Source organism: Trichosurus vulpecula, chromosome 4 (genome assembly GCF_011100635.1).
Source record: "Trichosurus vulpecula isolate mTriVul1 chromosome 4, mTriVul1.pri, whole genome shotgun sequence".
NCBI classification, from domain to species: Eukaryota; Metazoa; Chordata; class Mammalia; order Diprotodontia; family Phalangeridae; genus Trichosurus; species Trichosurus vulpecula.
In genome coordinates, this window is record NC_050576.1 from 370,266,638 (window position 1) to 370,290,429 (window position 23,792).

Consider the following 23,792-nt stretch of genomic DNA (forward strand, 5'->3'; position numbering starts at 1 on the left):
CATTCTCAGACACTTAGTAGATGGGTGACCCTGGACAAGTCGCTTAACCTCTTTGTTTCATTTTCTTCAACTGTAAAATGAGGATAATTATAGCACCCTCTAACTCTCAGGGGTGTTGTGAAGATCAAATGAGATACTATTTGTAAAACATTTTTGCAAATCTTAAATAGTAGATATGTGTGTGTGTGTGTATATGTATATATACATATACATATGTATGTATATACGTGTGTGTGTGTATATATATGTATATACACACACACACATATATATGCTAGCTGTTAGTGCTATTATAACACTCAAACCTTTCCCATTTCCTCCCTCCCAGCGTTTTAACTATTGAAAAAGAAATGCGACCATTCATGAGCCCTCTTTTTTTCCATTGGCAATATTTCTCTCCTTTTTTATCCACTCTCTGAAAAAGGGCTGACCCGTTTCCTTGCCAACACTAACTCTTCCATGTGTATGTGCACTTGATCCTATCCCCTCTCAAATTCTTCAGCAGATTACATCTTCAGACATCTCCCCCTTTTAGTCTTCAACTTCTTCCTATAGATTAGTTCCTTCCCTGTTGCCCTCAAACATTCCCAAGTGACATCCATCCTTCAAACTACAATCCTTTATCTCTCCTCCCTTTCTCAACCAACCTCCTTGAACTTGTTTTATATACACACTCCTTCTCTGCCCCTTCTTTAAAGTAGTCAGCCTTTTGCCACCTCTAGCTTTTGCTCTCATCATCACCAAATATGATGGTCTCTTCTCAGTCCCAGTCCTTCTCATCTGTCTGCTGCTGCTTTGGGAGACTCTTGACTACACTCCCTCTGGGTATTCTTACCTCTCTGGTTTTCCCTTATGTCACCCTATTCAATATCACATCCCCTAGCTGTGGGGTCTCTCCTGGGGCCTCTCTTGTTAGACATTTCAGCTCCCATAGGTTTAACTATCATCTCTATGCCAAAGATGCTCGGTTCTGTGTGTGCAGCCCAAGGTTTTGCCTTGATCTTCAGTTCCAAATGATCACTTGCATATTGGACGTTTCAAACTAGATGTCCTCAAGATACTTTAAACTGAACTCATCATCTTCTCTTCTAAAAGCCCTACCCTGCTCCAAGCTTTGCTATTTCTCTTGAAGGTACAACCATCTTTGTAGTCTCCAGATTTGTAACTACAGCATTATCTCAAACTCCCCTTTTTTCCTTATCTCACACATGCAGTCAGCTGCTAAATCTTACTATTTCATATCTCAACTAATTCCAGTGATTTCTCTTACAATCTGGCCTCAGCTTTGTCCTTTTAGCACCATTGGACGTTAATCCCCATTCATACTGTGATTCAGCCAAACTAGCCTTCTCTGTTCCTCACATAAGACATTGCATTCCTGGTGTCTGTGCCTTTGCACTATACCTGCTATACCATGTCTAGAATGCACTCCCTCCTTACCTCTGCTTTACAGAGTTCCTCTCTTCATTTAAGATGCAACTTAAACAACTTCATGAAGGCCTCCACTGATCCCTCCCAAACTGCTACCTTGTGTCTATACATATTTACTCTGTATATATTGAATATGTGCTTAATGTCTCCATCAGAAGGTAAGCTCTTGTGAAAAGGGATATTTCCCCTAGCGCAGTACAACTATTTTATAAAGGAGAGAACAGAGGATGAGGAGTTTAATGGTATTTCCCATTGTCAGAGCTAATGTCTTGGAGCTCTAGAACTGCAACCCTAGTCATCTCTTGTCTGATTCTAGTGCCTTTACCAGTGTGCAGTTCTGCCTTTTTGAGTTTAGGCTATATTTCATAGCCTTTCACTCATAAGGTTTTTTAGGTTGATTGATTCATTTGAGATTCCTGTATGCAAGGTCAAGCTTGTCTTACATTGCAAGAATCTAAGTGTCCTTATTCATTTTCTCTTTCTTATTCTTTTCATCCTATGAGTTAAATCGCGAAAAAGTAGGAAGACACATAGATATTTTCTTCAAAATTAAGAAAACTTGGGCATTGAATGACAGTACATTTTGTCTCCAACTTTTAGAAGTGAATGAAAATTCTTTTTATAACCAGAATATTCACAAATAAACACACTTAGAAAAGAAATTGATTCTGTGTATTTATCACTTGGTAGGGCTGAGTCTGAGAACTTGGTCATTTTCTATTCATGTTGTTACATCAGTACTGAAGCAGAGCATTAATATTGATATTTCATTGTTTGTTTCAGGTTTGTTATGCAAAAGAATTAAAGGAAGGATTTGTGGAGTACACCGAACAAGTTGTAAAGCTGATGGTTCCCTTGTTGAAATTCTATTTTCATGATGATATCCTGTGCCTTTTAAACACAAAATTCATTTCCAATTATGGGAAAACAGTTTTTTACCATTCATAGCCTGTTTAAGGTGGTACTGTTATCACCATGTTATAAGCTTGTTCTTTTAAAAAAAGTGCTTTAAGTAGAAGTTGCAAATAAGACTTCAATGATACATTGGCTTGTTTATTATTTGAAAAAACAACGCTTCTTGGAGCTTGAGATTAAAATTCCCTAGTTGCTATAATGTCTCTGGATTCTGTTGCCCTAAGGATTTCAAGAAATATGATAGTGAAATAATTCATAATTCATAGTTTCTGTGTTTACCGATGTCTCATAAGCTACAAATTCACAAAGAATTACCTAAGCTTATGTAATAGCATGCATTGAAGGTAATGAATCATATACTTAGAAGCTTTGAAAGTAATCATTTATTTTCAATATCTAGTTTTTAAAATTTTTTTTACTTTTTGGGTGTAGATCCAACACTATGCCAACTCTGTAGAGAAAATCACAGAAACTAAAAGAAAGAAAATTTGCTGGCTTCTATAATAACATTCAGATCATTTCTTTGAAATTTGAGTTAATTCTGGCATATCAGAGAAAAGGGGCAGTTGAACCCCTGCCAAGATTTAAATACAAATAAGTGGCAAACATTCATTTAGGCATGCTCATGTGGTTTTAAAAAAATATCTCAAGATGCTTATACTAACTAACTGCAGCAAACTTAGATTTAGTTTAGTTAAATGCCCTTTTAAAAATCATTTTGGAGCTCATTAGATTTTGTTCTGTGGCATTAAAGAGAAGCCTAAGCCAGATGAGCTCAATTTATAGTCTAGCTTATCCTAGTTACATTGATATCATTTGGACATGTTTGCTTGGAAAGGCTTGTTTATCCACTCTTGGCATTACCACTTTTCATACTGATTGATGAGAATGAAAATTATCATCCACTCTTGATTTGTTGGGCTTTGACTTAGGTAAACCTATTCTCCCATATTATGTGCTGCAGCTCGCACCATAAGCAAAAGTGATCAAGAAATAGGGAAAAAGATAACACGTGTTTGGAAGTCTGTTTTGTCCCAGTTACTGTCTTTCCTTAATAATGAAACGTGTCCGAGTGGCAGCTGCAGAATCCATGCCCCTTCTCCTGGAATGTGCAAGAGTCCGTGGTCCCGAATACCTCACCCAGATGTGGCACTTCATGTGTGATGCCCTTATCAAAGCTATTGGAACAGAGCCAGATTCTGATGTCCTGTCGGAAATCATGCATTCTTTTGCAAAGGTAATTGTTTTTTTTGTTTTTTTTTTTTCTGGGAGCGAGTTTGTGTGTTACTTGTTTACATTTTCTCAAAATGAAAAAAACTTAGCTTTTGCATCTAACCTAGAACAAAGGTTTGAGTTGAGCTGTATAGTCTGGTTAATACTTGTTCATCTTTTTCATTGTCAAATATAAGCAATCTGAGAAGTTCTTTGTTTTTTAATGCCCAAATATTTCAGAGACCATCAATTAATACACAAACGTTGGTTAAGTGAGGTTCAGACTAAAATACTTTTGTCTCAAGTCCTTTCATAGAAATCATCAAACAAAAGACAGTTCCACAACAGAGTACATAGAAGTATAATAATGTAAATATATGCCACCCATATTGTTGGTTCAATTGAGACCAAGGACTTCAGACCAGGATGCTGATATAATATTAATTCTTAAATGTTTTTTTTTTAACACAGCTAAGGCCTTAGTGTTATTCTTCCACATTCTCCTCCTCTTTGTTGTGAGTGTGAGCCAGTTTCAAGCATAAGCAGTGGTCATTAATTCTAGGATCTAATTTTGTACTTGCTCCTTTTCTTCCATGTACATATATAATTCATTAGCAAGTTAACAGTCTTCTTTTTAGCTCACTAGAAATAAGGTGCTTTCTGCCCTTTTTATTTTCAACATTCTTTTTTTTAATTTTGAGTTCCAAATTCTCTCCCTCCACTTCATATTGAGAAGGCAAGCAATATGTCAGTTATACATGTGAAGTACAAAACCTATCTCTAACCATATGGCAAAAAAAAAAAAAAACAAGCAAAAGCAAGAAACATAAAAAGTTGTTTTTTTTTAAGGTATGCTTCAAGTTCATCAGATCTCTCTTTGTAGTTAGATAATATTTTTCATCATGGATCCTCTGGAATTATCTCGTATCATTGTATTGATCAGAGTAGCCAGGTCTTTTAAAGTTGATCATCATCACAGTATTGCTATTACTGTGTACAATGTTCTGGTCCAGCTCACTTCACTTTGCCTAAGTTCATATGAGACTTCCAAGGTTTTTCTGAAAACCATCCTGCCCTCTATTTCTTACAGCGCAATAGTATTCCATCACAGTCATTCAGCCATTCCCCAATTGAAGGGCATCTCCTCAATTTCCAGTTCCTTGCCACCACAAAAAGAATTACTATAAATATTTTTGTACATATAGGTCCTTTTCCCTTTTCTTTGATCTCTTTGGGATGCAGCCCTAGAAGTGATATTGCTGGGTCAAAGGGGTATAGTTTTATAGTCCCTTGGGCAAGTTCCAACTTGTTTTCCAGAATGTTTGGAGCAGTTCACAACTCCACCAACAGTTTATTAATATATCTAATTTTTTTTACATCCCTTTTAATATTTGTCGTTTTCCCTTTCTGTCATGTTAGCCCATCTAGTAGTTGGAAGGTAGCACCTCAGAGTTGTGGTGATTTGGATTTCTTCAGTTATTAGTGATTAGAGAATTTTTTTTCATACAACTAATAGATAGCTTTGATTTCTTCTTTTGAAATGGTATAGGTACTTTGATTTCTTCCAAAAACTTGCTTGTTCATATCCTTTGACCACTTATCAATGGGGGAATGGCTCTTGTCATATTTATGAGTTAGGTTCAGTTCTTTTGCTCTCTACTTTTTCAGTTCATATTGTGGATACTCTAGAAAAATGAGGTGACAGGAAAACACTGGTGTAGATACTCTAACAGTGTAACAATGGTGGGTGGAGTGGAGGTGTGTCGTCTTGAATATGTGGTAATCTGTACTGATTGCAGTGCAGAAGGCTGTGTGGGAGTGTTGACGAGTGCCCCTTGCAAACTCATCTGAGTCTAGGAGCTTCCAATCAACTTGCAGCTCCATGGCCCTGTCTATAACAGTCTGGAAGAGATTGAGTTAGTTCTGCTAACCCCCGGTAGAATCTTTGGGCTTTTATCATCTGAAGTGGTACCATCTTCTAATTGTTCCAACTAGCAGGCTCATTCTAGGACTCGATGTACATCTCAGAATGAGATCGCAGCATTCACTATAATTGAATCTTGAAAGATTTATTTATGTTCACTGTACTAATTTGGTTTATTAGGAGCAAAGAGTAATTTGAATTTATCTCTTAGGTGACTTGAATTAGTAGCATTTTAACTGTAATTCATCTTAATGGTTTGTGCCAAACTAGCGTAAAACTAAGCATTAAACCATTCATACTTTCTTCAAACAAATAGAGCATGAGTTTGTGTATCTTTCCAGTCATGTTATAGTGCAGTACTGAAATAGAGACCATATTATAGCCAATTAATATTGGCCTTCCCAGGCCTTTAGTAAAATCCAATTGCATTTTAAGGGTGATTACTTTCTTTAAAATATAATAAATTAACATGAACTTTTGTGTTTTGCATTAAAATATTTTAGTGCATTGAAGTAATGGGAGATGGATGCCTTAACAATGAACACTTCGAAGAGCTTGGAGGAATACTGAAAGGCAAACTTGAAGAACACTTTAAAAATCAAGAATTAAGACAGGGTGAGTTACTCGTTATTCTTACTTCCAATTTTAATAATTGAATACTATAATTGCAGTTTTTAAATGCATATGTTAGCAATGTTTAACTTCCATTTAAGAAAATTTTATTTGGATTTGTTTTAGTTAAAAGACAAGATGAAGACTATGATGAACAAGTAGAAGAGTCCTTACAAGATGAGGTAATTTCTTCCGTTGTTAGAACTTAGATCCTTTTTTTTTTAATAATTTTTTCCTAATTATACGTAAAAGCAATTCTTCACTTTTTTTTTTAATTTTGAGTCGGAAATTCTCTTCCTCCTCTTTCTCCCCGAAATGATGAGCAATTTGATATAGGTTATACATGTGCAGTCATGCAAAACACTTCCGTATTAGTTGTGTTGTGAAAGAAAACACAGATTGCCACCACCACCCCGCCCCCCCCAAAAAACCCCTGAAAAATAGTATGTTTCCATCTGCATTCAGCCTATTGTCAGATCACTATTGTCTCTGGAGATGGATAGATAGCATCTTCCATCATGAGTCCTTTGCAATTGTATTGCTGAGAACAGGTAGGTAAGTCCTCCATCACCGATCATCATGCAGTATTGCTGTTGCTGTGTACAGTGTTCTCCTGGTTCTGCTCACAGAACTTAGATCTTTTAGACCGGAAATATAATCCAAATTTAACTGGTCATTTTAATGTAAAGCCAGACTGTACAAGTCTCTGGCAAGAATAAAAAACAAACATGTTTGAATCTTTTTTTTTTCTTTAAGCCATTGCATTGAGTGAAGGGAGTACATTTGATTCAGTTTTGTAGCAGTAGTAAATAATACTGGTAATTATTTTTCATTTTTTACTTACCACTTGAAAGGAAATCAGATGTATTCAGTAATTGTACTCCCATTATAGAACTAATTTTTGCCATCAAACATTTGACTGTTTTTAGGGCCCAAAATGACTAGCTTGTGATGGAAGATCATTACTAAAAAGTATCCAATTAACTGTGGTTTTGCTTTCTCCTGATAACTTTTGTCCTTTCTACCCCCCTCAAAATTGTAACATTTTTTTCATTCCATCTTTGGTTAACTCTTAAAACTGACAGCTACCATGTGTTGTATGTCAGAATGAGGTTGTTTTTCTCATTTGGGAAATTTTGAAGTTAGGACAAATGAGATTGAACTGGTGGTAAACAGAAATGAGAAAATGCATCCCCTAAGATAATTGGGTCACACATTTAGTTCCTAGAAAAGCTCTTAGAGGTCATTTAGTCCACTCCAATTCCTTGAGGCCTAGAAGATTAAATGACTTCTTTATTTACTTGTGATGACATTGCATATCCAGTTCTCTTTTTGCCATCTGGATTGCCCATTTTAGAACTAATAAGAGAATGTATTTTTTATATTTACAATCTTAACTTCCATTAGGAAAACTTTTAATAGAAATTAGATGGGGCATTCTGAGATCAATTTTTACTTGAGTTAGTACCTATACCATGTGGTATTAAGTTATTGTACATAGGGAAGCTTTTAGATACATGTTTCTTTTCAGCTCCTTAAAGGAAATCTGAGCAGCCAAACTAAAATAGAGTTTTTGTTTAGTTTTCTTGATAAAATCATAAAACAAGTTGAAGAGACTTAATTACAGAACCAGTATTTTTTTCCTAATTTGTTATACAAAATTGCAATTAATAATGAAAATTTATAACTATTAATGAAGATAAAGCGTTGTAAAAATTATGCAAAGATTAAACTCTTGTTTTCATTTTTTTAGGATGACAGCGATGTTTATATTCTGACTAAAGTGTCAGATATTTTACATTCAATATTTAGTAGCTACAAGGAAAAGATACTGCCATGGTTTGAACAGCTGCTTCCACTAATTGTCAATTTAATTGTAAGTATTTTCTCCCTGTTTAGTTTCATGACATTATTAGCTATATACTCAGGCAAATGGAGACAAAACTTTTAAATATAGGTTCAACTAAAATCATAGAATGTTAGCAGTACAAAGGAACTCAGAGGTCATCTGGGGCAGCATCTTAATTTTTCTGATGAGCAAACTCAGATCATAGAAGAAACTTCTAAACCACAAATCTCTCCATGTACCTTTTGATTGTCCTCAGCATATTTTTAGCTCACCAGCCTTTTCCCTTTTGCTTTGGACGTTGGCACTTACAGCTTTCCATTACTAGTCACATCCACCGTGGGTTCTTGGATTGGTATCAGATTTTATTATTGGCCTAATTAAGATGGTAAGGGCTACAAAAATAATTCATTTCAAAGGCAGACACAAAAGTATCTACTATTTTGCTTTATCCATGCCAATGTAATCTTTTTTTATGCTCCATGAAGATTTTCTGGTAATCTCAAATATTTTTGAAGTATTTTTGAGAAGAGGAGGCAATTATATATGCTACTTACAGTTGTAATTGTATCCCTAGAAATTGTCACGTTTTATCCTGTGGCACAAAGACTATTCAGAAAAGTTTTGAGAAGTTTTTCTTTTCTATTTTGTAGTGTCCTCATAGACCGTGGCCAGACAGACAGTGGGGATTGTGCATCTTTGATGATGTCATAGAGCACTGCAGTCCATCTTCTTTTAAATACGCAGAATATTTCCTAAGGCCAATGCTACAGTATGTATGTGACAACAGCCCAGAAGTCAGGCAAGCTGCTGCTTATGGCCTAGGCGTTATGGCGCAATTTGGTGGAGAAAATTATCGTCCTTTTTGCACAGGTACTTGTAGTTTCATGACTTTTTCATTCTAGCAGTGCTAGTCACTATCATAGTAGCAGGGCTCATGTATTCCAGATTTCTCCAAATTCTTTTCTTTCTGACCCTCAGTCATGAAGATGATCTGCTTCCACTTCATTCTAATGTAAATTCTCTCCTGACTGCTCTGCTTCTCTTTTCCCATCTTTATATTCCTGTCATAGGAAGGGAGGTCTCAGAGTGCAATCATTAGTAGTTTCTTATCTTTCATGGGCTTCACAGATTTTGTGGAAACTTATTTGTATATATAAAAGAAAAACCATACCTAATTACTGGCTGTCTGAGCCAGAGCCTTTAGCGCACAGGAGTACACAGACTAATAACTTCATAAAGACACACACAGAATTTTCTTTTGAAACTATTAAGATTTAACCAAAATTTTTAATGTTTTTATTTTTTAGAAGCACTTCCATTGCTGGTAAGAGTGATTCAGTCTGCAGATTCTAAAACCAAAGAAAATGTTAATGCAACTGAGAATTGTATCTCTGCAGTAGGGAAAATTATGAAGTTCAAACCTGACTGTGTTAATGTTGAAGAAATCCTACCACACTGGTTATCATGGCTTCCACTTCATGAAGATAAAGAAGAAGCAGTTCATACTTTCAATTATCTATGTGACCTAATTGAGAGGTACACTGTTTTTTAACAAAGAAAAAATAACCATACTTTTCAATATAACATATTGTTCTTTTTCTTTGTAAATATTTTTGAAAAGGATTAACTAGAGTATATATAAGTAGAATATGTATATTAGTTCAGAATCCTTAAAAATATAACCTTCCTGGGTTTAAAAGACCGCCTTATAATTAGATCCTTTTGGTATAAAAAAGATGTACATTGTCCTGAAATTTGCCAAAAAAAAAAAAGATTATGAGAATCCCATGCATTTTCCTTTTTATTTACAAAAAAATCAAAGCATTATTTTAGTTCAGTTGTCTGCTTGCATAGAAATTCTGATATTTTGGTTGCTAGTGCAAGAATTGACAATTGACTAAGCAACACAGCCTAATACAGGTGTTCTTTACCTTTTTTGTGTCATGGACCTTTTTGACAATCTGGTGAAGCCTATGGTCCTCTTCACAGAATCATGTTTTAAAATAATTAAAGGAAATTCTAATTTTTCTTTAAAGGTTAGTGAAAATAAAGATGTCATGTTTTCCTTATGCAAGTTCATAGACTCTGGTCTCAGAGCATTGCTTGATAGTAGAGGTCTGAATTTCTGTTTCTACCTTTGCTACTAGCCATCAGCCTTGAACCCATCACCTTTCTGGGGTTCAGCTTCCTTTTTTATAAAATGACATTTGGAATAGACAACCTAAAATACCTTTTGTCAATAAAATTTTGTAGTCTAAGACAAAGAAAGGATAGTAATATTAAAAATTCTTTCTAGTCCTATGTTTTGCTTAATAACCTTTTTCTACCAGCATATCAATGAAGTATGAGGCTAAATAAATAGTTCACAATAGGTTTGCATACGTACATACGTACATATATTATGTACATATTGAATTGCATTGTTCAGATCCACAGAGAACCAAATATTGTCTCTACACTGTGACATAAGGCTCTATGCATTCCATGGCCATTATAAGATTGTCTCTTTTTCTGGAGAGTCAAGTCTTCCTCTTTTGATTTTTTTTCTGCTGGTGGCATCTGATACACCAAGCAGCCAACCTGTTTTGAAAACATCTGTTTACTCTATTGGTCCTGATTCATAAGCCACACTACTAAAAGGAGATGCTCTGAGTATACACTGAGCAAAAAAAAAAAAAAACAAGGGCCGTGTTTAATGGAGATAATTTATTCAGGTTGCTTAGTTGGCATTGTGTTCAAGGCCCCTAATTGAATATGAAAAGAATGTGTTGCTGAGAATAATAGCTAAGTCATTCACAAGTTGATCACCGTACAGTATTGCTCCTAACTATGTACAGTGTTCTTCTGGTTCTGTTCATTTCACTTTGCATTAGTTCTTATAAGTCTTCACAGGTTTTTCTGAGAATATCTCATCATTTCTTATACCATAACAGTATTCCATTACAGTTATCACATACCACAGCTTGTTTAGCTGTTCTCCAATTGATGGGCATTCCCCTCAATTTCCAATTTTTTGCTACCACTAAAAGTTTGCTATTACTCTTAAAAAGCAACAAAATATCTTTTTGAAGAAAGCTGTTGTTTTTTAAGCAATCCACATTTTTTTCATTTGATATTTCTGTAAATTTTTCATTCTTAGAAGGGAGAATCCATTGTTTCAAATTTTTGCTATGTATAGATGATAACTTTCTACTCATGAGTGTTTGTGTTCGTGTCTTTCTTCTTTTTTTCCCTTTTCATCAGTAATCATCCAATTGTTCTTGGTCCGAACAATTCCAATCTGCCCAAAATATTCAGCATAATTGCAGATGGTGAAATTCATGAGGCTATTAAACATGAAGATCCCTGTGCCAAACGTCTGGCTAATGTTGTTCGCCAAGTACAGGTACGCTCAATTCTTTTAAGTTGAGAGAAAAGGAATACCATTTTCAAATGGGATTAAATTACAGTTTTATGATTCATACTCATTTTAGTGAATTAGTTCCGTTTCTTTTGTTTAAAGGAAAAAAAACTTCGAGATTAAGGTTCCTCCATTCTTAAAATGAATGCTTTCAATTTCAGAAATATATTTAAAGTACTTAAATGTAAAACTAGGTTCAGGAGTGAAAAAGACAAAAAATCAGAAACCCAGTTCTCAAGAAGCTGGCACACTTTATATAAAATATATTATTTTTACACATAAGGCAGCATAGTATTATGTAATGAGTGCCAGATCTGGGATCTGAAGACCTAGCTGTGAATACAGGCTTTGCTTTTTATCACCTGCCTTATAACTTTTTGGCATCTTAGTTTCTTCATCTATAAACTGAAAGGAGGGGGTAGGCTAGATGACTTCTAAGGTGCTTTGATCTTATGATTCTATGAAAATCAAAAATAGCTAATAAGCAAATCCCTTCTCTTAAGATCTACAAAGTCATTAAAGTAGTCTTTGCTTTCTAAATCAATATATTATAAATAACTGAAAATCCTTGCAACATAATAAAAAGTTAATTACTCTCTTTAAGTTTCAGCTTGAAAAGAAAAAAAATCAGATAAACTTGGGAATAGTTGTTGAAATTTTACCTGTTTATCATTTCTGAGTCCTGATGAAAATATTTTTTTTCCGTAGACTTCTGGAGGATTATGGACTGAATGCATATCACAGCTCAGTGCTGAGCAGCAGGCGGCTATACAGGAGCTCCTGAATTCTGCTTGAAGGGCCTTAATATCACCTACCAGAAAAACTAACTCCAAATAAACGTTTACCCTTTTGTTTAGGTTTCTTTGTTTTGTTTTTGAGCACAAAAGAACTGTAGTGCGTGTAGGCCATTCTTCTGCAAAGCGGCCAGGAAGGAGAAGCACCGGGTGTCAGAATGGTGTTTAACTGGATGCCCATCATAAGACCGAAGAAGTTCCCTGTAAACCTTACCGTAGAACTGAAGAGTATTTTTCTATCGGTATATGCCACCTGTGGGAAGGTGAAAGGGAAACAAAATGAATTTTCTCATTAGACATAATGAATTTAAGAAAAACAGCTTTAAGACCAGTTATTCAGCAGTAGATGTGCATTTTAACAGAAAACATTTCTATACATCTAGTGTTAATTGTATTAATTGGAGTGTGAGTCTTTTTGTAGGGTGGAAAGAAGCCTTCTACCCAGCACACCAGTAGATCACAAAGTAAAAATCTGAAGACAAAAACATCAAGCATGAAGATCTCATATTGATGTCACTTTGAGTTCTTTTTTCCTAAAAGACTTGTGCAGTGACTCAATGTGGGAAGCTATTCAGCTTCTAGCCCTTGAATGTGAAGTGTCTTTGGCATGTCTGACAGAGTCTCTCATTCACTCCTCAATAAACAACATTGAATTACAAAAGAGGCTTGTGTACAAATTCAGTGCTGTGTGGCTTTATTCATTTAATTCTTTTAAAGATGTAACAATAACTTGATATCACTTTAAATCACAGCTTGGCTTGTATGTTTGTTTGTTTGTCTTCCTAGTAAGATTTGCCTTATGCAATTCAAATTTTAAGCATTTTGTGTTTTTACCTTTTCCCACTGATTTTAAAATAATTAGCCATTGCTGTGATACTGTTAACTCTTTCACAATTGATGATCACATATTCCTTGAGATTTAGATATCTCAGCAACTACAATTTGTTTTAATTAGGTTTATCCTGATTAATTGCCTATTCCAAACTTAAACGATTTGGTTAATATTCTGGTTTTAAATTGCAGCTACTGGAATGCCACACAAATCGCCAATCTATTGACATTATTATGGAATATTATGACTAAAATATTTAATTGATAAATTCAGCAAAAAGTTTCATGTGTCTGAATGTTTTTTTCTTTATGTATTTATTAACCTCATAGCAGTAAATAGCTTACTGTTGTTTCTTTGAATATACAATTTTCTAAGGGATCTTATAAGATTTCTGTTGAAAGCTTCAGTGTTAACATTTTATAGTTTGTACTAAACTTAACCGTGATATGAAAATGAACTTTATGCCTAGACCAGAAAATTAACTTTTCAGAATTAAAGATTTTTCATTAAATGATTTGCATCACTTTCTTAAAACAAATTCAAAATGTACTGAAGTGCTTGTTATATTTTTAAGGTCCCCCCATTGTTATTTGAAGCATTTGCAGATTTGAGCACAGAGACTATATGGTTTTCAGTAGCTGTAACCAAACAGGACATCAGTCTACCCCTTGGTTAATTTTATTATTTTAAATAATCATCAACTAACTGTGATTGGGTGTTCACTTAATTTTTTGTGTAAGGTGCTCTATCAACTAATATATATATATTTATATATATATATTTAGTATTTCAATAATGAGGTTTTATTCCAAGGCTGGTCATTTGAAACTTCTATAACCTCCAATCCAAGTAAAAGTAAAGCCTAAGAAAAAGCAGTAGTGGGTCTGGTTCAAGTGTGTGGGAGGTCCTTACACTTGATATTTAACATCTGCCCCAAATAATTAAAGCTGAATGTTTTAACTATTTCCTTTGATCAATTAAAAACACCACTTTGAAGTATGTCCTCAGGTTCTCATTCTGAATGTCAGGTGAAATCAGGTACAGTAGTCTGCAAATTGGAACAAAGTAAAACATTGACTTGCACAATAAACCTTACAACTTTTTATATCTTTAAAAACATGTTACATGTTCTGTGTCCCCTTTTGGCTGCAGTTATTTGACATTTACACTAATATTTTGACATTCATTATGAAACCATTCTTTTATCTCTGGATATTAAGCATCTCTTTAAACAGTCCCTCTTTTTTCCAAGTCTAGTGAGTTCTCGGGCCATTGAAGCATATTCATTTCCATCTTGCAGAGAAATTTCTTAACTTCTTGTGACTTGTGGCATGACACGAGGTCATGTTGCAGAATTCTATCCTCAATTTAGTAATTATAGAATTCTGCAACAATTGTGTTTCTTGGTATTATTTAACAGTATTTATAGTACCCTCGGTAATAAGATATCCAAGTCCACTGGAAGTAAAATCCCCAAGACATTTTTAGGATATTTTGGTTAAATGAAAATCTCCACATCTCACAAACTCATCTAGATGTATTCTGAAAAGTTTTTATATAGCTTTGAATGAAGAAGTGGGTTTCACCAATAAAATTTTTACAGTCTTCAGTACTTGAGTCTATATTGTCTGACATTTCTTCATGGCAACTATGAGCAGCGGGGTGTGTGTGTGTGTGTGTGTGTGTGTTTTAACCACTCTGTTCTCTAGCTTCAAGAAATTTAATCACTGTAGAGGAAAAATCACTGATAACCCTTCCAGGTCCTTTGTATATACTTCCCCATATCAAAAGCCACTGCAGAATCACTGAGATGTATTCTTTAAAAGCTGAAACTTTTGCATGTTTTGGGGGGATACATTCTTTATATTCCTTGTCCCAAAAAGACCATATAAAAATTATTGCTTGCCCCCTCTTCTGATTCAGAGGCAGTTTGAACATGACTGATATGTTTGGTTATAAAGAATTAGCAATGATCATGTAACTGAGCTTTGATAATGTCCCAAGTAGAAACTGCATTGACTTGGTTTCTTTGTACTCACTGGATGTAACATTTCAGTTAGTGTTTTACTCGCTGTATTTTGGTAGCTAGGAGTGTGATGAACTGAATTCAAACCCTGCCTTAGATAATTAGTTATCCCTTCCACATTACAACTTTTCCCCATCTCAGTCTCGATAATATCTCAGGTTAGCAAAAGACATTAAATGGGAATTCTTGGGGAGCTTTGCAGGAAGCTGCAGACAACACACGGAGCCCAGCAGATGGCACAGAAAAAGTTAAACTCAGAAACATAAAATATAACTGCAGTAACATGTTCTCTTCTAATACCATAATAATTCAGACTTCTCTGGTATGAAGGGAGGGTCAAAAAATTTTATGCGGATTGTGGGGGCGCTGTTCCCCTAACCCCTGCTTTGTGGAAGGGATAACTAACAGTTATGTGACTCTTGACTTTTTTCCTCATTCCTAAATTCTAAAACCTTAGGATTGTTTTGAAGATTGAGATAACAATGCTTTATAAATCTTAAAGTATCTTCCTGATATTTGTATTTCAATTAATTTTTCAATTTGACATAGCTTTATTTGGTGTCATGAAAAGAACAAAGTAGTTCAGGATAATCTTAGAAGATTAGAAACTAGGAGATTTTTACCCTTTTGCTCGGAAGGCTTTATGAGGAGATAGGAACCTGGTTCTTACTTGTGACCTTTAGGTCCCCCAAGAATTTGAAAATATGCAGCTTTATTTAAAGGTAAGAGTTTTAATTTACCTTAATTCAGACTAATAAACTATGTTTTATCTATGTTAGGATTTTTTTTTTGTGATACAGAAAAGAGTTGAATTGGATATTGGGTGATAAAATTACCTTTAGCAGTGAAGTAAACCAACAAAATTGGCTCCATCTGCAAACTAGCTGCTATACTGCCATTTGCCTGCCTATGATAAAATCCCTAATTACTGCTAGAATTAGCTAACATCCTTTTCTATTAAGTGTCCTTTATGGAAACTTTTCTTGTGGGTCAAAGAGAACGTGATGAAAGGAAATTCTAAGATTAAAATTATAGGTTGCCCCCTCAGCAATTCTAAAGTAGGCAAATGGTGGCGGTGGGAAGTTCCTTTGCAAACAGGAATGACATCTGACAATCGGAGAAATTACTCACGGTCCTTCCAAGAGCTCTACCTACAGTTCTGATTTTCAATAGTTGAAAATGATACTGGAAGAAAATTTAAAACCATGTTGCAGACAAAGCTTCTTTGGGAATCAAACAGGAAATGGACTTTTAAGGAAGAATAAATGAGGTACTGTGACTATTAGTGCTTTGGGTCCTGGCACAAATTTTAAGGATAATTAACACTGGAACTTAGATGCCTATGTGGGAAGGTTAAGGCAAACTTTGATTATGTCTTCAGAAGCATTTAAGCAGAAGGTAACATACTGCTGAGTGCACCAGTGATAAAATAGTGAAAGTCTGCACAGAATGTACGTGAAGTATTTAGTGGTTAGTAATGTGGGTGACATTATCAAGCAGCTGTGAGATCATAAATGGAACTCACATATTGATTGCCGTGTGGTGTGCGTCTCCTGGTCTTACACTAATGAAATCCACCAGTGATCAAATACTTAAGTACCTACCGTGTGTACTGCCTTAACCTTCTTGCCCATGTTAGGGCAGGATGTGATAAGTGTACCATTTAAATGTAATGTAATGCTTATGTGAGATGCAACCACAAGTTGCATGGGGGGTGGGGGAGGGTATATTAACTTTATAGAAGAAAGCTAGTCATCCTTTTATCTCTTTTCCTAAAGAATGCCAGGATAGAATAAAACAAGCATATCTTGAGATGGAATGGTAATGTCTGTTTGACAACTGACTTTAAACAAAGCTTTTCGAGATACAGTAGTTGTCAAGGATCATAAATACATAAAATAATCACAAATATACTATACTTAGTGAAGATTTCTTCTCGCTTTTGCAATGATGCAGCTGAGTAAAATTTTGTTAGATACAACACACAAACTCAGAAGTAAAACCTTCATCAAAACACAAATTTTCTTTTGAAAATCATGATTCAAAGGCAGATGTGTTACTACATGCCATGTTTGCCATTCATTACCAAACAGGTGGCATCCAGTATAGTGGTAAAAGTGATAGACTTGGAATCATAGGACCTCTTATGCGAGGTATTTAATCATCTGAGTGCTTTTCCTCACCTGTAAGATTGGGTTGGACTCAGGAGTGGGGAACTTGAGGCCGTAGGTTCCCCACCTCTGGACCAGATGATTTTTAAGGTACTTTCCAACTCTTGATCTGTGATCCTAAGAGAATCTTAAAGTCCAACCTCTTCATTCTGCAACTGACTAGACTTGGAAAATGTAAGTGACTTATCCAAGGTCAAGCAGCTAATTAATTACCAGCAATATTGGGGGGGGGGTAGGAAATAAAGTCCATAACAAGCTTGAAAAGTATTGTCAAATAGTTCAGAATATAAAGCTTCAGATGTTTCATAGACTACATTTCTGAAGCAATCCAAGGGTATCCCTAAAATTTAGCAGCAAGGCCTTTGAACAACCTAATTCCTGATGACTTGATTCTCAGCTTTCTGATGCTTACATCTGAAAGAAATGTTCTTTTTGTAAGTATATTACATTAAGAGAGAAACTAAATTGTGAAACAGACAAAAAGGGTTTTCTTCGTCAAAGTTTTCTGGTTTTAGAAGTCTTTGGAGAGTAGAAAAACAAGTTCAGAAAATGAGACTGCACAGATTTATATGTCAGGGTTTCCTTGTATCTTTTTCCTTCCCTCAGATCCTTTTTGCAAAGTGATTGATTGCCTTACAAATCTGTTTGACACTAAGGTGTACTTAAATCCAATAACTAATTGAAAGGCTTCTTCAATTAGGTTTTTAAATGGCTTCTTCCACACTAATCCCAAAAGTGCAAGATTCTTTCATGTTTAACCTACAACTTCAAGAGTGACAAATGAAAGCAAAGTGAAAAATTCATACCACAACTTGAAGTAATCCTGGAAGAATGTCCCAGAGTCCAGAAAGCAGATTAACACCTAGAATTAGCAGTGGTTCTATTTAGAGTCCGTATCTTTTGTAGGTTCTTGTCACTGTTGCCTTTTTTTTTTTTAAACAGTTTAATGACCATTTATTAAATGCCTTCTATTTGCGAGGCCCACTGTGCCGGGGCCTTCAAGTTTGCAGGCAATATAAGACATGTATGTTACAAGGCAAAATAAAATGAAGAAAACAAAATGCTTTTAAGAAACTTGAGACAGGTTAAAAAGCACTGCTAGCTGGAAGGATCAGAGAAAACTTCATAGATGAGGTAACAGACTTGGGCTTTGAAGGAAGAGAATTTCAGGAGAATCTTTATCAGAAAACAATCTCATTGAGATTTTGACATCATGTCTTGATCTCATCGAAAGTGGCCTATATCCTGAAGGAGGAAGAGGAATGATACTGGACAGATAGGTTGGGGCCAAATTGTATATGGAGCTAAAAAATAAACAGAGGCTTATGTTTGATCCTAGAGGCAATCAAAAGACAGAAAAATTTATTCAGCAGGAGAATTGACATGGCCAGATCTGAACTTCAGGAAAATCATGTTGGAAAATACAGAGAAGAGAGAATGAAATGGGAAAAAATATTTAAGGTTAGAAGACCGCAGTTTAAAAAAGGGGTGGGGGGAGGGTGATTTAGAGCCTGACCTAAGTTGGTGACTGTGAGTACAGAGAAGTGATCAGGTGCAAGAGATGAGGAAGTACAAATGGCAAAATTTGGCAATGGATTTCTTTGTGGGGTAAGGGATAACAAGGTATCATTGATGACGAAGATGGGAGAGTAGAAGAATATTGGTACCTCTACAGAAGCAGGAAAGCTTTGAAGAGGGGTAGTTTAGGAGGAAAAGAATGAGTTGTTTTTGGATGTGGAGCTTGATGTGTCTTTGGGACATTTACTTTGAAATGTCCAATACATACTGACCTGGGACTAATGCTCAGATGAAACTGAAACTTGGATATGTGGATCTCTGAGCCATCTACATAGAGATGATGAAGGGAGTAGTAGGAGTAGTAGAAGAAGAGAAGAAAGTAGAAAACAAGGAAAAGATGCCCCAAGACAGAGTCTTGGAAAGCACCTACAGCTAGGAGACATCATGTGAATGGTGAGCCACAAAAGGAGACTTAGAAATGACTCACTGAGAGGAAAACCAGGATAGGACAGTGAGAAACCCAGAGTAAAGAGTATCCGGGAGAGGTTGGTCTGCAATGTTAAGTATTGCAGATAGGTAACTCTTACTCTACTCCCTGCCTAATGATTGGAGCAGGTGGAGAGATGCTTGGAAGCTTGATAATCATCTGACCAAATGGGGTTCTTGAAAAGGAAGTCTCCTCTTCAGTATTAGAGAGTATTGGTTCTTGAAACTGAAGTTACTTAACATCCCAGGCTTGGAAGTCTTGGAAGACTCCATGAATCAAGCAACTGTAGCATGCCCATCCTATCCCCCACGTCCCTTTAGTCCTGGACTTAATAACAAAACAAACCCACCTGTGCTAGGGGCAATTTACTTGAAACTGTGGGACTAACCCCATCCTATATGGGATGGAGATCTGATTAGAGGACCAGGATGAATGGTCCATCCCACTTACTAACTTCCCCATGTCTGTGTCAGTATCACTGGGTATTGGTGGTCCAGTGCCTTTCCTGCACCTCAAGATGGAATGCTTCTATTTCTACCTTGGTGAAGCCACCCTCTTCCTGAGGAGGGTGAGTTAGGCCTTGAAGACTTGGAGAACCCAAAGGACACTTCCACATTGGGTGTCCATTTTAAGCTTCTTTTTAATAATCTTTTATAAAGAAAATGTTCATTCCCCTTCCCCAGTCCAGCTGACCCCTTGTCCTCTTGCTCTTTTTTTTTCAGGGTCATTCTGAATCAAAAAGCTATAGCTGGCCAGAATTTGTGCCAAGACTACCTCCCCTGCCCCTGGCCACCTCCTTACCCATTCATCTTTCCTACTCCCTTCCTTTTCATTAAGATTTAAGAGGCTGCCAGCCAAGGCCTTTAGGTACTTCCATATAATTCCATGGATTTTGTGGAGTTTTTTTCCCTTTGGTTTTTATTTTAATTGTTCTTCAAAACCAGCAGGTATTTGAAAACATAAAAATAGTGTCACCAATGGTTGCTGTTAGAACAATAAAGGTCTTAACAAAAAAGATCATTTTTTATTTTGTTTTTGCCATCTTTCTGTTGTTCAATCAGAGATACTTCTGGAAGCACCATCATTTTGCCCCCTAAGGAAAACCTCAAGTTCAATTCAGACTTGTGTCAAACTTGGTGATGGAAGTACTATAAAAAACACACTATATAAAACATCATTTGACTGGTGAATTTGAGAAAAATATGTAGCCACCTTATTTGTAGGATCCATCACTTGTGTTCTATGCTAGCAAAAGTAAGTCCTAATAAATTTGAACCATGAGATATGGCCAACGATGAGGAGTTTGGTGATCTGAGAGATGCTTATTACAACCAAGCACTGTGCTAATACACTGTTTGATGTAGCAGCTGCAAGAATGTACCTCAATGGCATAGAGATCTGGTATGAGGATATGGAAAATAGCCCTATAATTTTTGACAACAAAGTGGATATTAAGGACATAAAAGTCAAGATGAAATCCAGTGTTTTCCATAGGAAGAATATAGTATTATGACATTTTGGCCATAAGTAACTACAACTTTGAGAAGACCTTTCTTTAACTCTCTAGAAAACTTACTGGACCCCCTAATTTGAAGTTTATTGCCATGCCTGCTCATGCATTTCCAGAGGTTGTCATGGACCCATCACTGGCAGCACAGTATAATCTGGATTTGCAGGTTGCTTAGACAGCTGTGGACCCCAATGGAAGATGAAGATCTCTAAGGGAGTGAAGCTAGAGCCCAGTGTCAAAGGTCTAGTGCTCTAGGCAACTGTCTTGTGATGTCCGTGGTGTGATCAGCCGGCCACTTTATCATGTCGCTGAGAAGAACATATGCTTAATTTGGGAGATGCTGAAGTGGATAAATGGGCTTTGGAGTGTATTTGTCAGCTTAAAATACATATTTCATCCATTGCACCTCTGTATTTCTTTTGGACCCAAATTATGTTGTTTCAAATAAGAGACTGCTGTAGTCTCATTACAATAGTCAATGCTGAATCTCGTTCACTACTATCATTCCCATTTCTTTTTCATTTAAATCATTATAACGTTGTATTTCATATGTAAGGGAAGGAAAGAGAGGATGGGAGGAGGGGAGGAGGAAGAGGGAGAGTTCATTGATAACTTCCAAGAGAGAGGTTCCCGCTGTCTGGTGAGGTTAAAAGGCAAATTGCAAAGAGTTGAATGAATGAAAGGAAAGGAAGAGGAGGCGACAAATGTAAACAGCTTTTTTTTTTTTTTGGAATTTGACTGAGAAAGGGAAGAGAGATCTAGGATAATTTGAGGGGTTGACCTTTTATGGTGAAGGTTACTTTTTTCAGAATGGGTTTATATTTGAATGCAGTAGAAAAGGAATGTATAGGTAGGGTCATCAGATCAAAGGAATATGTTAAAGGATTTTAATGGTAAAATTGAATTCTTTAAAATTTAGCAATTTTTACTATTACTTGGAGCCCAAGGATAAAACTTTGAAGATTTTTTTTGTTTGTTTTTGGAGGGGGTTAAGTGACTTGCCCAAGGTCACATAGCTAGTAAGTGTGTCAAGTGTCCGAGGTCAGATTTGAACTCAGGTCCTCCTGACTCCAGGACCGGTGCTCTACTCACTACACCACCTAGTTGCCCCTGAAGATTTTTTTTTTTGCTCTTCTACATCTAGATACAAAGATTATTTAAAAGATTAAATTTTTGATTATTTATATATGAATTTTTTTCATTTTCATCATTCCAAAACTAAAAGGCTGAGGGTTTTTGCTTAGAAAGGAAACAATAAAAAGAAACTAGGTGTTTGAAAGAGGATTTTTTTTAAAAAAATAAATTTATAATGAGAAAAATATATGTTTAAGGATTTTACCTTTAGATTGTGTACATTTTTAAAAAAGATTTTAAGCACCTGTGATTTCATCAGTGATTTTTGAATGATGCAGAAATGTTAACGCTTTACATTTAGTAGGCTTCAGGGGTTCAAAAAAAAACTGTCACCCTGATCTGGTAATAAGCATCTAGCTAGGTTGGTCCTCAGGAGACAAACATGCAGTTCTTCACTTGCCTGGATTCTAACTAAGCCTTTCCAGCTTAGGGCAGGACCTACCAAGGCTTGCAATCCATTGGGATAGCCTTTGAGAACCCAAAATGTCTATGCTATAATGACACATCGGAGTAAAACTATGGAAGCAATCAGGTGGGAGGGGATTTTTTTTTTCATTTATCATATTAAAAAAATACAACCTTCAGAGGGCAGTAGAGAAACATCACACAACCAATGCAAGGTTTAATGCTTTTGTGTGATTTTAATTTGCAAACATTTAGAACTAAATCAATTCTTAAAGGTTTTTCAATTTCTAACACTATTCTTCCAGTTTCTAAAGGATAATGGATTGAGGAAATAGCAGAAACACCTCCAAGTATAGGCCTCTCTTCAGTCGAAGAGGTAAAGTAACTTCCTTATATCTATACTTTGCTAATTTGAAAAATTTAATGTTGGCAAAGTTCTAACACTGATGTTCATTCTGAGTTAATACAGCCCTACTGAATTTAAAGACTCCCTTTCAGTTAATACAGAAGACAAAGAGGTGGCTAAGTTTGTAGCCAGATCTCTTAATAAACTATTGAATAGGAATAAACTTTCTATATATGTTAGTATCTGACATTAATGAGATAGTCTGGAAAGCTTATGGAAGACTTTGTTAGGGAATATAAAATACTATTATAAAATTGGAGTGCATTCCATGACTTAAAGGACAGACTTAGTCTTTGGCTCAATCATTTGGTCCAGTGCAAGACAAAATTAAGTAAAAGGATTAAATTAAGCAAAAAAAAAAATTACATATGAAGAGGCAGCATGATGAAGTGAATTAAACACTGGACTAGGAGTTAGGAGGCGTGGATTTCGTTCTAGTCCTGTCCTGGCCACCAACTTGCTGTGTGACCTTTACACTGCTTTTAGACTCATCGTTTCACCTCTTACGGCTTAATTTGCCTCATTTGTAAAATGAGAGATTCGATGAGAATTTCTGAGGTCCCTTTCATACCTCTCCTTTAAGCCTTCCCGCTTTCCCTGGTCATTAATAATACTTCCTCCACCAAACCTTGTATAGTGTTTGACTTGAGCTTCTCACTTAGACATGTTGTTTCAGAGTTATTTATGTGTGTGTTGTATTGTACTTATACTAAATTAGATGCTCCATTAGCATAAAGGCCAGGTCCGTCTTAATGTCTGTCTCTCCTAAGGTCTAGCCTAGTACTCAGCATGTAGCCGGTAGTCAAAAATCTGTCTAATTCATTCCCATCAACTAGTTAGTTCCCTCTGGGGTGAAGCATAATAAATCAAATCCCTCTTCCATGTGAGAACCTTTTGGATTTCTGAAGACAGTTGCTGTGGCCTACTTAAATTGTCTCTTCTCAAGGCTAAACATCTCCAGATACTTAACTGATGCCATGTTTTAAGCTCTCTTAAAATTTGAAGCTACTACAACATATCAACATCCCCCTTAAGGATCTGACTATGATACAACCTGTAATTATAGAGGAAGTATCACCTCCTTTTCTCTGGACACTTTATTACAAATGCAGCATAAAAATCTGAGTAGGAAAGAACATTTGTGAAGGCTACCTTTTGCTTGCCTG

General features: G+C 35.8%; 1 protein-coding gene across 1 annotated transcript in view; it reads left to right on the forward strand.

Moving 5' to 3' along the window:
• Window positions 1-14,578, forward strand: part of IPO5 (importin 5) — a 54,014-nt gene extending 39,436 nt beyond the window's left edge. The window contains exons 18-26 of the mRNA XM_036754196.1: window positions 2,215-2,311; window positions 3,411-3,583; window positions 5,986-6,097; window positions 6,221-6,276; window positions 7,848-7,970; window positions 8,594-8,813; window positions 9,251-9,479; window positions 11,187-11,328; window positions 12,052-14,578. Coding sequence (XP_036610091.1) covers window positions 2,215-2,311; window positions 3,411-3,583; window positions 5,986-6,097; window positions 6,221-6,276; window positions 7,848-7,970; window positions 8,594-8,813; window positions 9,251-9,479; window positions 11,187-11,328; window positions 12,052-12,138 — 1,239 coding nt within the window. The 3' untranslated portion in view covers window positions 12,139-14,578. The remainder of the gene's footprint in view (window positions 1-2,214; window positions 2,312-3,410; window positions 3,584-5,985; window positions 6,098-6,220; window positions 6,277-7,847; window positions 7,971-8,593; window positions 8,814-9,250; window positions 9,480-11,186; window positions 11,329-12,051) is intronic.
• The last annotated feature ends 9,214 nt before the right edge of the window (window positions 14,579-23,792 follow it).